The sequence below is a fragment of the Octodon degus genome, unplaced genomic scaffold (genome assembly GCF_000260255.1).
Source record: "Octodon degus isolate 3935 unplaced genomic scaffold, OctDeg1.0 scaffold00240, whole genome shotgun sequence".
Lineage (NCBI taxonomy): Eukaryota > Metazoa > Chordata > Mammalia > Rodentia > Octodontidae > Octodon > Octodon degus.
The window spans coordinates 1,042,201-1,058,939 of record NW_004524816.1 but is presented as its reverse complement, the minus strand read 5'-3'; the positions used below and the strand labels follow the sequence as shown (position 1 = coordinate 1,058,939).

General features: G+C 34.2%; 1 protein-coding gene across 6 annotated transcripts in view; it reads right to left on the bottom strand.

Annotated features, from left to right (window-relative positions):
• Phyhipl (phytanoyl-CoA 2-hydroxylase interacting protein like) overlaps positions 1-16,739 on the bottom strand; it is a 75,071-nt gene that overhangs the window by 12,985 nt on the left and 45,347 nt on the right. For 5 of the 6 annotated variants that reach the window (XM_023706128.1, XM_023706129.1, XM_004645877.3 and 2 more), the window contains 3 exons: positions 6,912-7,108; positions 5,607-5,781; positions 1,569-1,686 (listed from right to left, as the gene is read on the bottom strand). In XM_023706128.1, the coding sequence (XP_023561896.1) occupies positions 1,569-1,686; positions 5,607-5,781; positions 6,912-7,108 (490 nt within the window). Of the gene's footprint in view, positions 1-1,568; positions 1,687-5,606; positions 5,782-6,911; positions 7,109-8,918; positions 9,047-16,739 lie in introns of those variants that run through there. The other variant, XM_023706127.1, reaches the window with a different exon arrangement.

Genomic DNA, 16,739 nt, shown 5'->3' with positions numbered 1-16,739 from the left:
AAGTAAAGCCATGCTGTTATGTTGAGCTGTGGGGGACTCAGGTCAACAATTTCTGACATTGCCAGTCAAGCAGAAGACCCAATACTATTATGGGCAACTAGACTCTTTTAGAATATTTTGCTGAGTTTACACACCTATAATATTCAAATAATGGAACTTAACAATAAAAAGGGGATGCAGATGAATGTTCATTTTGTATCTGTGTATTCAAGTGGCTAGGATCCATATACAGTTACATTCTCTTAATGAATAGAGGGATTTGTTCTAATGGTGTTTGTAAATAGGATATCATGTCTACATCTTGTACAGCAATTAACCACTAGGAAAAATGTACACAATGTGTTAATTATTGAAACTGTCCTACCAGTTTGGTTTGAAACTGTTTCATTGCTATTTGTTTCTCAATAAATTTATGGGAAAAAAAAGAACAATTTACACAGAATTTACTATTATCATTATGGGAAATTCGGCTAACAGTAGACACATCTTTCAAGCTGGTCTCTAAACTCAATTCAAGTAATTTTTAAAATAACTTCATCCATTTTACACGTGTTTTGTTCTTATCTATTTCTTCTTAGATGTGTTTTTAAGAACTCATGAAGCAGAGTATGGGACACCAGCTTTCCGCTGAGGGACACAGAAAATCATGGAGAAACACTGACCCCAAGTGGCCAACTAACAACAGGCACGGGCAATACTCCAGGAGTCTAACCAACAACCAAACACATAATTAATACTTTATCTTCTTGATGTATTTGCTAGTAAAGACAACAACAGGAATGGAAATTTTTGGTTTGCAAAATTGTGTGCTTACCGAATATAAAAGAAATCTTTCTTTCTACATATCGTCATTCCCAATTAATAGTTGTCAAGCTTCATACTTAATGTTGTTTAATTTGTACTCTGTACTTTAGGTGAATGGCACACACCAGGAATTAAAAAGATTAGAGAATAAGTAATTTGTCAGTGAAGAGAATGTTGGACTAAACTTCGTATTTATACTGTTTAAAAAAGAGAACATTATTTTCAATATGAAAATATGTACAAATATACTGCAGAGTACTTTATTTAAAGAACATGGAAAATACATAAATGAAAAAAAAGTAAAGAACATGGAAGTCTAAATGATTTACTTAGCATTTTTCACATCATGGGTGTGATACAAATTTGGAACCATGATCTTGATTTAAGAGAAGCTAGAGAAATATAAAAAATAAAAAAGGCCTTCAAAATTTTTTTCACATGCAGTCCTGCCAATGTAAAAATTCTTTAGCAGCTAAAATGAGACCAAGATTTTTAAAATGACAATATATAGGGGAAGGTTTAGAACCAATATAACACTTGTCATTTTGAAAGCCTTAGTTTTTTTTTAAAATACAAATCTGCCTATTTATCATCTTAAAACCTTTTGTGAAAGTAGCAAGTATTAAAACTACCTGTGGTTTAAAGTTCTTCTAACTATATTTAGAGGCTTCTTAGAATTGCAATTTGGCAGAACTAGAGGCAAAGGAAATATGACTCTTGAATTTGGAATATTTAAAAAGCAAACAACTATATTGTATTCTTACCGAATATAGTCAAAATAGTCTTTGTGCTGGTTACGATAAAAAACAGAAAATTTAAGCATACGTCCTGCAATCACTTCAGCCTTCTCCAGCAGCTGTGTTAGATGAACTTTTGAATAGTCTGAAAATTTTCAAAAAAATCTATTAGTAAAATATTGCACCAAAAGCACCAACTACATACTTAATAAATTGGTGGTTTTTAAAAATTCACTGTTAGGGAGCAAAATTAAGTGAATAGGAAGTTGATTATAAATAAAACACACCTTGTCTTTGTACTCTACATTTTTCTGTCTACAAAATATTTTTCTTAGGGTTTATAGGTGCTTCTTAGAATATCCTTGCATTTTTCAGCTCTTTGGAATTTAAAATATTTAAACAAATGCGCTCAGTAACTCTTCATAATACACATAATGCACATCAGCACCTCACCAGCTTTTTCAGTCAGTTGATAATCTGGATAAGAAGTTTATCATCCGCAAACAATAGCAAAGCTAGAAAGCGGAAATAATAATGCTCATCTAATTTATTATATAAATATCAAAAGTTGACAAAATCAGTAAATATGCCAATTTACTGAAGAAGATGTTTGCTCTTGTCAAAGCTTAATGATTCTTCCCAGCTTTCATATACCCAGTAACTTCAAGCCTAGCCCTCTGGCTCTGGTTGATGGCTTTGGGGTACAAAAGGCTTCTGAAAACGTAATACAAATTCTAAGAAATCTAATATTTTGGTCAACTTCTTGCTTTGAAAAGTGAGAATTGCTGTCAAAATACTGCTTCAGAAACTAAGGAAAAAATTTGGTTTATAAAGCTTACTAAAACATTCCTAACAGACTAAGCTTGATAAAATGCCCATGGGCAGCATGGTTTACTTTATTCACTGCTTCATTGGCTTAAACATTTATTTAAATTAAAACACACAATGTACCAAACAATATGTGAAATTAGATGTTTAGATGAAAAATCAAACTATATTATTATTCCTTTCAACGAACTAACAGTCTAAAAGAATAATGGCATTTTTATGGAGAGTATTGGGTATCTTCTGTATTATAAACTATAATTCAAGTGGATAAGCCTGTGGTATCCCGTTTTATTTCATTTACAATGCCTTGTGCTTAGCTCACAGTATGGGCTCAATAAATACTGTAATAATTAAACGTCCAGATTAAAAGGCAATTGATACACAATAGTTTTCTCATAATTTATGGAGTCAAGGTTATACTCATACAACACCTTTGAACAGATTTATTTCCTTTTAGATTTTACCCATGTAAATAAAAAGGAAAACTAATTTATAGAAAAGAACTGTAGTGTATTGAAAGGCTGATTGCACCTTATCATTTGTTATATAACTTCCTTAGAATTATGGGATGTATACCTACGATAGATATCTCTGAACTGGAAATTGTGGAGCTCTTCCTTAAGCTAAAGAAGAAATAGTATAACATACTTTTGTTTAATGTCAAGTGGGCTTCAGCAGGTAAGATAGAGTGGGTAGATACCATGATACTACTTCATGTAATCATAACAAAACTGCATGTGTAATAGGTCCCCAAAAGCCTCACATATTCAGAAATTGGGCTTTGGGAAAGTGACTGGATTACGGAGATGTACATGCTATTACGAAGGGGCGTGGTTAGAAGAGGCTCATCACAGGGGTGTGGCCTGGAAGGGCATCTCCTCCCCTCTCCCTTCCCTTTTCTGCTTCCTGGCAGCCATTACCTGTCCACTTTAAGTTGTGAGAGTCCAGTATTTTGTTCCAGTAACAAGAAAGAAACTAAGACACAGGCTATTAGATCAGAAATGCTTCAGATGTCAGAGTGTTTTGGATTTTGAAATATTTGAATATACTTTTTATTAGCTGGGCATTCCCATTGCAAAAAAATTCCTCCAGAATTCAAAAATATATTAATATGTCATACTATAGCTCAAAAAAGTCTCAAACTTAAAAACACTTCAAATTTTGCATTTCCAGATTAGAGATATTCAACCTGTTACGAAATGCCAAAAGATTGTATCCGTGTTTTATATAGATTAAATTCCTGTGATAGGACACAATGAAAAGAACTGCAGGAAAAAAAGTCAATAGGAGATAAATGTCAAAAAAAGAATTACAGAAAAACTGAAATGAAATACTAATTTCAATAACAAACAGGTAAATGTTATGTTAGTAAAACTTCTTTACTCATTGTTCATATTATAAAAATCTTTAGCTATTTCGTCACTGATTACTAAACAATGATTAATACTATATTTCATCTACTTTAGAAATGCATTTTTTCACATTTTAACATCTCTCATATTTGTCTAACAATAACATTTCAGTTTAATTGGCACTAAGTTTAGTGCTGGTACATAAAATGATGGATCATACAACTATAACTGAAAATAAAGAAATAGACTACAGAGATACTACTTTTCTTGAAGTATAACACTGAAATCTTTCTTAATTAAAGATATTTCAATAGCTAACAATTTAATCGTAAACAAAGATTGAAGATAAAAGTACTATCATGTAGTGATATATCTATGTAACATGTCCACAAAAATTTTCTACCGAGTTTGAAATTAAGAAATTGAAACATGTACTGACTACAATAATGCAAGTATGAAGCTATAGGAGAAAAAACTTATTTACGTAAAGGATGCTCCAGCTGGGGAAAGTTGCTTAGCAACGTGCAATAGATAAAGCAAACTGTTTTTCAATTTTTTTTTTTTTTTTTTGAGATGGAGTGTTGCTATGCCATTTAGGCTGGTCATTTTTTTTAAGGCTGGTCTTGAACTCAATTGGTAGCCCAGGCCAACCTTGAACTCACAGCAGTCCTCTTCCAGGTTCTGAGTGCTGGTGTGCACCACCATGCCTGGCTAGCAAAATGCTCCTTAGATAATTTTTCTATAACGTCCCGTATGTTGAAACAGCCTTTCTCTAAATTATTTTTTATGGGAAATAGTTATCTGGGTAAAGAAGAAGAGGCAAAGTCCCATTTTTAAGAGACAAGAGGAGATGATGGCATAAATACTCAACTATGTGCTCAATAAATGTGTAATTTTTTAATAAATGAGTAACAGATAATGAATGAGCTGATTAGTAATATTTTCCAAAGGAAATACCAGTTATACTTAAATATCAATATCTAAATATTAAATGTAAACATTAATAAAGATACAGTTCACATCACATTTCCCAATGGTAAGTGACTATTAAGCTACTTTTAAATGAAGCAAAGATCTACAGAGGTATACAATACATTAATTTAGAGACAGATTTTCTTAAGCTCTTCTAGTACTCAAGTGAAAAATCCAGTAACATTTCTACTAGCTTACTGAGATTTACTTCCATTACCTGAAATTAGAGACACACACTATATTTCTGGCCTCCTCCCCTCAATGTCTATGAAAAGGGACAGATTGAAGGTAAAAGAATGAAAGAAGGGGCTGGGGAGATGGCTCAGTAGAACAAGCACTTCCCTGGCAAGCACAAGGGCCTGAATTCAATCCCTGGTTATATACACACACACACACACACACACACACACACACACACACAAATAATAATAATAATAATAAAAAGAAAGCTCAAAAATAGCTGAACATATAATTTTCAAACTTCATCAATTTTTATTTTTCTTTGGAAAAAAATGAAATTATATGCAACAAAGGTTTTTTTAAAAATTTCTTTGGTACAGGGTCTCACTATGCAGCTCATACTCATAGTGATCCTCCTGTTTTTAGCTTCCCCAGCACTGGGATTACAGGCATGTGTCACCACGTTCCATCTCTGTGGCCAGCTCAGGGAGCCAGGGATTGGGGCCAGCATGCCCAAAGGAGAGATTTGATGTCATCACTCAAGTTCTGTTGCTAAAAACCTCCATTCTCACAAGTCACTGCAATATGGTTTATTCTGTTACACAATGCTGATAAAGCATAAAAAAGAACCAATGGTGATGTTCATGTTCACCTTTTAACTACAATAAATATTTTTCAGTAATTAACTTTCCATGAATAGTTAACATTTTGTGTTTGTACCTAGTTTTCTTACCTGCTGTACAGAATTCTATAATTTCACTCCATTCAGATACAACATAATCACCATCAACTTGTTTTGAGGCAGTCTGAACTGCTACTGTATATTCAGTTCTTGGGCTCAAAAACCAGTGTCCGCGGACCGTCATAGGTAAGGGTACAGCTTTTGCCACCAATTTTGTTGGAACATCCTAAAAATGAAAAAAAGGAAGGATAGGAAGAAAAAGAATGCAAGCAAAAAAAAAAAAAAAAGGAATGGGGGAAAGGAAAGACATAAAACTATAACTTTAACCAATTATAAAAAATGGAGAGGAACCTACATTCCTGGATGACAACAGAAGTTTTCTGTTTAAGAATAATTAACAATTATTATTAAATCTCTTATTCTGCATATCCAAAAACATGGGCCAACTTGGTCAGGATATGCCTGTAGTCAGAGATCCAGGGCCAATGGCATAAATGTTTTTGGATTCCAATTTTCCTAATTTCTAGCATCTTGGTTTTCTCCGTACATTATATGCTTCTCAATGTGTAACATTCTCATACTGACAAAATTTAAGGAAATTAGGAAATGGGTATAAGGAAATAGAAGAAATAGGTATAAAAGAGAAAATTCAATGGATTTAATATTAAAAATACTTGTGTAATGAATGCAACTCAATAATTCTACTAACAAGTCCATTACTGAGAATTTTGTGTGTGGAAGGACACTTGTAAAATGAATGCATCTTTTATATGCAAATGTATGTAATATCCTCCTCGCTTTTATCCAAGCATGGAGCTTATGTTTCATAGAAAAGTCTAGGTATTTCTAAACAATAAAATAATTAAAACTGCACCGGAAAACATACCACATTTCCAATGATACTTGTTTTTGGTACTGAAGATCGAATTCAGGACCTTACAATTGCCAGGCAGGCACTTACGCTGCTGGGCTATCTCTCTGGCCCTAATATGGTATTTCAAATGTGAAGTAAAGAAAGGCAATCAAATCTTGAAATATCTTTGTGAAACCTCAGCAGTTTCCTCATGAAACAAATAAATCTAATTTCATATATGTTGAACTTTATATCTGTATGACATAAATTTTAGATCTGTATGATACTTATAATTTTAATTTTTAAATATTTTTTAACAACCATGGCATATCATTTTCTTCTAAAATTTACTAGAGGGCTAGGGTTTTCAAAGTACGTTTTACTTCTTCCTAATGTCAAAAAGTCATATAAGTCATTAATACAACATTATTCTTTTAAAGTCTCTTCATACTTAGAAACTTCTTAAGATTAAGCCAAATGTAAATATTTGTTGGATTTTTTACCTTGTGCTTGAATTTATTGGAGTTCTTGTTCTCTTTCTTGTTGAGGTCAATGAAATAGTGTGTAATACGGTCCTTTGACTTTGAATCCATTTCCCATGAAATCTTAAATGAGTCACACGTAATGTTGCTTATTTTGATGTTATGTGGTACGGGGAGTTCTTCCATCTCTGCTATGCCACTGTCTTGTGATTTGTTACCTGCCAGAAAACAATGCACAGAAAGTTAATTTCCAAGAAGCGAATTGTTCCAGGTTACAAAATCTTTATGCTACAGTTTGTGTACAGGTGTCCCCTCAAAGCCTCCGCAGTCATGGGGCAACTTCTGGAGTTTGTGATTGATTCTTGATCCCGGGCTGGGATTACAGATGTGGGTGCTACACCGTGACCCTGGGGTGGGTAATCTGCAATACAATGTAAGGAGGGATGGCTACTGGTGCTGCAGTGCCTCCCTTGCTCTTTGATCTTTGCTACAGCCATGAACAGCTGCTCTGCGTCACATACCACGCTGCCTTGGAGCCAGCAAAGTATGGACTGAAACCTCCACTAACTGTGAGCTAAATAAACTTTTCCTTCTTTCATCTTGAGTGTTGGGTATTTTGTCCCAGTAACAAAAGAAGAGTAACTGAGACACTTCAGTGGTATGCATATTTCTGAACTCAACTAAATTACCAAAGCTGGGAAAGGGAAAATCAAAAATATCCAAACATAAGTTTTTGTTTGTTTTGAAAAAGGTCACATGTCATGTGTTATTCTGAATGAAGTTATCTTTAAAATATCGGTAATATTAATGACAAACTTTCTAGGCTACCATAATACAAGTTTCTGTATCTTATCTATTATAGTTCTGTCCATATAATTTCATAACTGAATGAAAAAATTAAAATTTTCATTTAGGATCACATAGAAAATAAAGCTATTCTGCATTTGATTCAATTACATAAAAACCAACTTCAATATATTAACACTATCAAAGATATATTTTCTCATTTAAACTTCCACTATTACTCAACTTAAAGTAACAAAAAATAGGCATGTGCATTGTAGAATATAACACTATTTTCTACACTATTACCTAATCATTAAAATTTGAGAAAAAGTTACCTACATAAAAGTAGAAATGCTTCCTGAGAATATATTTCCTATTGAGAGCAATATAAATTTTTTATGCTAATAATTTTCATTTTCAAGCTACTTGCCATTGTTCCAGTTCTTAATAAAACTGCCAGATTACCTCGTGAAGCTTTCTTGAGTAGAGAAAGTAGAAAATTTAAGTCCTATGAGTTTCCATACAACTTCCTTCCTCCTCTCATCCTACAAATCTGTTAGTTTTTAACAGACTAAGATTCTGAGGTAAGTTATGGAAAATGAGATTCTTCCTGTATGAACTAATGGAACAGTGATCAGAGTGACCCCAGCAGTCAACAACCAGCAAAGCTTAGTTCTGGCCATCAAATACGCCTCCAAATGCAAGTCTTCGCTTTAAGGGAAATCGCAGCAGCACTTGTCTACTTAATATGCTACATGATTCTAACATCTTGGCTGCACTGCTGATTGGTAATACAAAATGCAGAACAAATAAATGCATTTGTACACTTATGTCTGTCCAAAACATGAGAGTTGCTTTTGAAAACATTTCACAGGAAGTTTTTCTAACAGCAGCAGTTATTTAAATGCAAGATAAAACAATGCCAAACTATACTAATACTATTTTACATATAGCTTTTCTCTCATTGAACTTAAATTGCCTTAAAAAAGAATGATCTTATTTTAAGTTTTGAAATATAGTTAACATACATAAAATGTATGTATATAGTTAACATAAAAGTCACTCTTTTAAAATACATAATTCAGTGGTTTTTAGTAGATTCAGAGCCATACAGCCAGCCCCACAATCAGTTATGAAACATATTTTTCTAGTCCCTGAAGAAGCCTTGCACACCCTGGCTATCATCTTCCCCACACCCCCAGAACACCCCCCAGTCCCCTCCTCGTAGCATGAGGCAGTCACTGTCTAAATCTTCCTTCATAGGTTGTCTTATTGCAGATTTCATGGCCAAATCCCAGTCCTTTTATTGTTTTATTTTGAAATAGGGTCTCTCCAGGTCAGTGAGTTAGTTGTCCAGGTGGGCTCAAAGTCATTCTTCTGTGTCAAACTCACAGAGTGCTGGCATTACAAGTGACAAAATCATTTTATGAGAAAAATAATGTAGTGTTCGATTTAGAGGAGTTCATAGGCAAAAAGCTTAAGGGAAAATTTCACCAAAATATATCCTCACTCACAGGTAGTTCTTAAGTGCCTTTCAAACAAATCAGGAAGGCAGTTTTTAACCTGTGAGCATCACACTGAAACTAAGAAGTACAAACTGGAACTGTAATTAAAGGAACATATCTAGACTCATGAAAACATTTTAAGTGTACAAAAAAGATTAGATCACTTTACCTTTAGTATCAAATACCTCAATTATTCATTAAAAACAAGTATTATGGCATTATGCATTTTTACATAACAGCAAAATATTGTCATGTATTCTATAAATGATCCACTGCATGATAAATTAATTATTCAAATTTTCATATTTTTTTCTTTTAATCCTACTGTCTCTCTTAAAAAATACAAAAGCTATATTAAACAAATGTTACTCATCATACTTATTTTTTATGTTAGGGCCATACTCCAGAACAGAAATCATTCAACACAATATTTTTGCCTTATTTTATACATGTATCTATGTTGTTTAACTGTGTGAGTATATAATGTACACATATAGCCATACAATTTTTACTAGCTTTTTACTGAGATAAACTATGCAACTATCAAAGTTCATAGCTAAATCCCTTAAAATGTGAGATTTCTGAAATATATATTATGAAAGATCAAACAAAAAAGTAATTTGTAAAGATTACTGCCCCAATTTGATTAATTCAGAAAAGCAGCTTTATTTTGGATTAAAATTTTCATTTAATAAACTAGACAGACTCTGGCAAAAACCCTACTAGTGTATGTTTCTATCCACTAAGTATCTCTAGGCCTTGAATACATACTTTATACCAGTGCCCCCTACACCCATGTTTGTCACGAAAACAATGAGTAGGTTTTCTTCCAGCAAACCTTCTTCAGAGTGCTGTATTAACAGGTTAAATTCTTAGTTATAGTAATAAAGTAAATAACTCAGTTTAAATAAAGAAGGTGTTCTAAAGTGATAAAGATAATTTTATTACTAATCCTTAAACCAACTTTCTAAGAAATTACAGGCCTTAGGTTCACCTACCTTAATATCAGCAGGCAAGAGCATTTCATATCACACTACTTTTACTGCCTAAAGTTTTAGTGATTTGAAAAATGCTCCAGGAAAATACTGGTAGTGCTATATTATAGGCCCTTTTTATTTTGAGACAGCATCTCACTAAGTCAATAAATTGCCCAACACTGGCTCAAACTTGTGATCCCGTCTCAGATGACCAGAGTGTGAGTATTAAAAACATGTAACCACATAACCAGTTTATATGCATATATTTTGAAATAAATATGTTAAAATAATTTTCACTGTAAGTATTCAATTAGAAGTAAATTTACTACATTATTTTAAAATTTTTGAAAATAAACTAAGTAATAAAATAATAACCACAACAAAAAATTCCAACCCTTTTCTCCAACCCTGAGTGGGGGAAAATTTTTTTGAAAAGGAGGAAAGGTCCATTCAGCTCAGTTTGTGGAAGTTGCAGCCTACGTCAGCTGATTCCAAGGCAGAGCGGACAGGGCAGAGAGGCCACCATTCAAGGCAGCAGAATACGCAAAGCAAAAAGAATCCAAGAGAGGTGGCAGCCTTTTCTCCTTATGTTGTACACAGCAGAAGAAAATATTCTTAGTGACAGCACTGAATATTGTTTGAAGCATTTAGAAAAACAAGAAAATAAATCCCTTTGTAATCTATACTGATAATATTATACCTTACCATCCTGCTAGAATATCTTCTTTTAGGAAATGTTGATGTATAGTAAAAAGGAAATTCCAAACAGAGTTACTCCACAGGCAGAGAGTACTAGAAGAGGTCCATTTTGTCTATAGTACTATTTAATTTCAGAGGAGGTGGCAGAAGAAAGCAATGAGGAGAACTCAAAAAATTAAGTGACTTTTACAACAGTATTCCATGGATAAATCATGTAACAGAGGTTTCTCAGTGCCAATGAAAATATAATTTTCATTGTTAAGAAACATTTTTCTATCTTTTTCTTTATTTTAGCCAGATCTTGTAGAGGGGTTAGTCTGATTGATACTTTCTCAGAAGTACCATCTGACTTGAAGATAACTTTAGTTCAATTTTATTGAAAGTAAGTTTTATTAGTCTTGTTTTTTGTATTTTGTTTTCTTTTTCTAAATGTTTTTATTGTGCTAGTACATGTTTGCAGTTCATGCTGTTGACAGTCATTTTGGGGAGTCATCCATGTATATACTACAACTTGTCTGTCTTCTAAATCTCCTTTCCCTTCCCTCCCACTCCCCCTCCTCCTCTAACTTTCCCATCTGGTTTTCATTCTTGTTGATAATTCTTAACTTATATACATAATGTTTACACTAATTGGGGTTATTAGGTTCCTTACACGGCATATCTTTATTCTGCTTTTTCTCCTTTCCCTCCTCTTTGCCCTACTCCCCTGTTCCCTTGGACCCCCTTCCCTAGTGCAAGGGATCTGTTCCCCTTTCCCTTCTATGCACCCTTTATTATTCTCTCTATACTATACTTTGCTCAAATGAAGATGCCATACAAGATTTAAGCTCATGTGCCTGATTTATTTCCCTCAACATTATATTTTCCTACAAATGTCTCAAAAATGTCATTCTCTATAAGCAAACAGTATTCCCTTATACAAAGATAATCACATTTTCTTTATCCATAGTTTTTTGAGACTGGTCTATGCTGGCCTTAAACTCACGATCCTTCTGCCTTCATCTCTAAGATTACAAACATGCGCCACCACACCTTTTTTTGCGGGGGGGGCAGGGTCAATCTATTTTCTTTTAAGATTAACTTTATATAGCTTATTATATTATTGCTAGTAGAGGTAATAATCATACGTTTACAGAATTATACATTCTTAGTATGGCCTTAGAGATCTAGTCAATATATTTTATCTTTTCATTCAACAGACTAGAAAAAATTCAAACACAAAAAGCAATTATTTTGATTTTGGGAAGAACAAAGAATCATATTCTCTTGCAGTCACAATTATGATGTAATTAAAGAAATTATATTTTAACATTAAATGCAGAAATAAACTTAGAATAGAAGATAGTCCTTTTGCACTTTGGCTTTATGACTTTATAACTAAACTATTCCCTTTTTGTCTCATTTTTATAAGAGACAACTGATGAATACACTTCCCTATGGCTTGACACTAGTCTTATGGGCTGATACTTTAAAACAGTTTTGATATGTTCAATTGTCCTTTATAGATAAACTAAGATTCAGGGTGACTAAAAGATGTGACTAGTCAAAGAGCAGGTAATCAGCAGAAATAAGTGGGGGCTGGGGAGATGGCTCAGTGGAATAAGCACTTCCCTGGCAAGCTCAAGGGCCTGAGGTCAACCCCCGGTTCCCGAAAAAAAAAAAAAAAAAGAAACAAATGCCATTCTATGCTTTATTTCCTTGAAGTCCATAGAGTTTTTAAAAAAATTCTATCACGTTCTCTTTCAGCTTGCTTTTATATTCACTTTCTACTTTGAGTAGTGTGTTATAGGGGGTGATTACAACAATGTGGAAGGATGTCAGAGGTAAAGACCAAGAAAGTAACAGCTTGGGTGGCTCACAAGATATTCTGTGTAAAGCCTAAAATGCATCCTAGTCCTTAATATTCATGGTACCTTCATGGTTATTGTACTCAAACTGCACAATTTCACACAGTAATGGTTCAGTTAATTCATTACTTTGTAAAGTCTTAGGTTAAATGAATTTCTAATAAAAAATGTATGTTACTGTATACCTTTGCTAACTTTGTACCCCAGCACTTACATAAGGGCATCTGTTAAGATCTGGAAGTTTTTCAACCCACAGATGTTATAGACATAGAAATATGTCAAACTGTCAAGCATCATCAATCTACAATATATCAAATAAATTTAATGATACAATATATCAAATTAATTTAAAAGTCTTAAATCAACTGCTCAATTTCAGGGCACGTTTTATAAAATATACTGAAATTTTTCTACAATATTGTATTCACGGGGCTGGGAGATAGCTCAGTAGAATAAGCGCTTGCTTGGCAAGTACAAAGGCCTGAGTTCAATCCCCAGTTCCGCCAGAAAAAAAAAAAAAAATTGTATTCAGCTTGCTTTTACAATTTTATTGTTTCTCTACATTATTAAGATGTTTTCTCATTATTGAATATGTGAACGTGTGTGAATAAAGATTTGAAACCATTATAATTTTGGGTATCTAACTGCCCAAATTAAAAGCAGCTGGATTATGAGGATAAATAGGTGCTGAAATAGAAAATAAATGCGGGACTGGGAATAATGAAAAAGAAGATTATGCTACCTAAACAAGGGAAGTAGTAACATTCTTACATATTGAGAAAGCATTTCAAAGGGACAAAGAACAGATTTTATTCAAGAAGAGACCAGCATAAACTGTAGAGCTGAATTAGGAAGGTACATGTGAAACAGGACAAAGCTAAGGAGCAATGCAATGAAACCCAAGGGTCGTTCTTAGAGCTAAGGCAGAAAAAGGGCACTGCAAATTTTTAAGTTTCATTTTTCAGTAAGATAAACTGCACTCATTTTTATACCTCTGATAATTTATCACTTGACGCTAACTGCTAAAATAGTTTCCTGTCTTGGCAGCAACACCATACATGCATACATAGCTATTAGTCATGAAGTGGCTAAGGATGTGCCTACTAGTCAGACAGACATGTGAATTCTAGCTGTGCCACACAGAGCTGTGTGACCTTGAGTAAGCAGTACATTACTCTAACTGTATCATCCTTCATAGGGTCAAGGAGTATACAATGAGGGCCGGCCAGATAGCTTAGAGGATTAAAGTGTCTGCTTAGGCAGACACAGGGGCCGGGGTTCAATCCCCAGCGTGCCACCCTGGCCCCATCTCCAGCGCATGCTAAGATGGCTATTGAGACTGGGCGTAGTGGTACACACCTTTAATCCCAGCACTTGGGAGTATGAAAACAGAAGGATCACTACCAGTCCAATCTGTATAGTGAGACCCTGTAGACCCTGAACTAAATACAAAAAAAATAAATAAAATGAGGTAATGCAAACATATAAACCATATCTGCCATATGATACACAATAACTGTTAGCTGATATAACATTATGTTGACATAATAGGCAACTTTTAATTCACTCTTTCCTTTGGTCTAATATTAATGCACAGTGCCTGCCCTAGGCATGCAGTGCCTGCCACTGAATCCAGGTGTGGTGGCACATGCCTGTAATCCCAGTGGTGGGGAGGCTGAGACAGGAGAATCACTACGGGTCCCAGCTGTATAGTGAAACCCTGTATCAAATAAATAAGTAAAAATTTTAAAATAAGGAAATGAAATAAAATTAATGTGCAATTTTTCTAACTCCAAAGTATCAGTGCTTTAATGACTGTTTTTAAATCCTCCCAATTTGCTGAGTTAATTAGTGGCCATATATATTCAAGCTTTTGAGTAATCCATAAGAGACTATACTTTCCAAATTTTGACTGTACATTTGAGTATAAGTGATCTTTAAATTTAATCTCAGGATTATAAGATGCTTTATCACTTTTTATTTTCTTTTAATCAAATCATGTTGCAGGCTGAATCTAAAATCCGCCTTTAAGGTCACATTTAATTTTAGAGCTTGCCACAGTGTTTAGTGTAGTCTTTCATTCCACAGGTGGCTTTTCCTTTTTTTTTTTTTTTCAGACAGGGTCTCACTATACGGTTTAGGCTGGCCTTGAACTCACTATGTAGTACAGCCCAGACTAGCCTCAAACTCACAGCAATCCTCTTGCCTCAGCCTTCCAAGTGCTGGAATTACAGGCATGTATCACCACACCCATCCACAGACCTCTAACTTTCATTTTCATACAATATATCACTTTATATTGCCTATATTTTATACACCCAACCCTTAAGCCCTTTTCTGAATTAGTTCTCCCTCACATTCATGTTTCAGCACTTCCTAATTATCTGTACATTTCCATGGTAATTTCTCATTTAAATTGCTAATAAAGACCTTTGAAAAGCCTATTTTCTCAGTAACGATAGTATCTAAAAGGCATTTCATCTCAATTTTGGATCTTACAATCACAAATTATTCTATGATTATTGTTCTTAGATTTGTTTTAAAACCTAAGTAGCAGTACTTCTTTATTAAGGCAATCACAATCCATTTTTCTGGGACATTTCATGAGATGCAGTATTCTCCTTCACCAGAGGTCACCCAACATGTACTGACCTACTGCAGGGGCCAGTGCAGCCTCGGAGCGCTATCTCACAGCTTCTCAGAACTTAGGGGTCAAAAGGTGCAAATAGAGGGTACAGAAATTCAACTGTCAGGGCCGGCCAGAGAGCTCAGCGGACTAACGCCTCTGCTTAGGCAGCTGCAGGGACCGAGATTCGATCCCCATCATGCCGTGCCAGCCGCACCCCCGTGGCATGCTGAGCCAGCGATGGAGACTGGGCATGGCGGCGTGCGCCTGTAGTTCAGTATTTGGGAAGCTGAAAACAGGAGAATCACTATGAGTCTGATCTGTGTAATGAGACCCTGTAGACTCTACACTAAAAAAAAAAAAAAAGAAAAGAAAAAAGAAAAAGAAAAAGAAATTCAACTGTCACTATTTTAGGGAAACATTTCTATAATGAGTAATTTGACACATTAATGAAAACCTTTCCTCTAAAAAAGCTACCCATGTGATCAAAAGCAGGGAAATATGACCATCCTTGGACTGTAAAGTTCAAGACAACAAGAGTCAAAAAATCTGAATGTAATTTATGATACTCATGAATTCTGTAGCTATATGAAAAACCAGGAAAACTTGTTTACACCTGTGGTGCTGATGCTTCATATAGAGCACTGGATCCCCAGGGCACACACACACACTGAGCTGCTGGCTGCAGGGCCACAAGCAGGGCAAGGCCCAGGCTTCACACCTCCACCAATAAGCTTATCTTTCTTTGCCATTATCTAATGTAAAACTGCAAATTAAACTGATCAATTTTAAATCAGATGTGATCAATGCCCCTAAAAACTGAACAAACTCCTTTTAAACAAGCAGCAAATGAAACAGTGACACTCAGTATCTCTCATGAAATTAAATTATTAAATATATATATATATATATATGTGAGCCTTATAAAATAAATAAAATGTAGTGATTTTGTCACTTATAAAAGACAAAACAGGAATAACAATAAGTGTGATGACAATGATAAAATAATGTTTATTTAGATATGTTTTAAAGATGAGGCAAATGTGTCTTTAATTTGTCTCACCATTCATCAAGTGTGAAAAGAATTCAGCCAGTAAAATTGAAAAAGACTTTAACAAATGATGACATAATAAAACAGGAATAGTTCTTTTTCTTAAGGTAAATAGAAACCTGTAACTAAACAGAGACAGTTTAGTATCATTAAAACACCAGTAAGAACACTTGTTAGCCTAGGTTCCCCAGTATCTGAGCAAATTAAGGTTTAAAAGGTTTCCCAGTTAACCACAACAGACAAAACTAAATGTACTATTAGATCAAAGCCTGTTAGTAATACATACATTTATTGAGCAATTATGCCAGGGAGGCAATATTATGACTGTTTTACATATGCTTTTTTTTTTTTTTTTTTT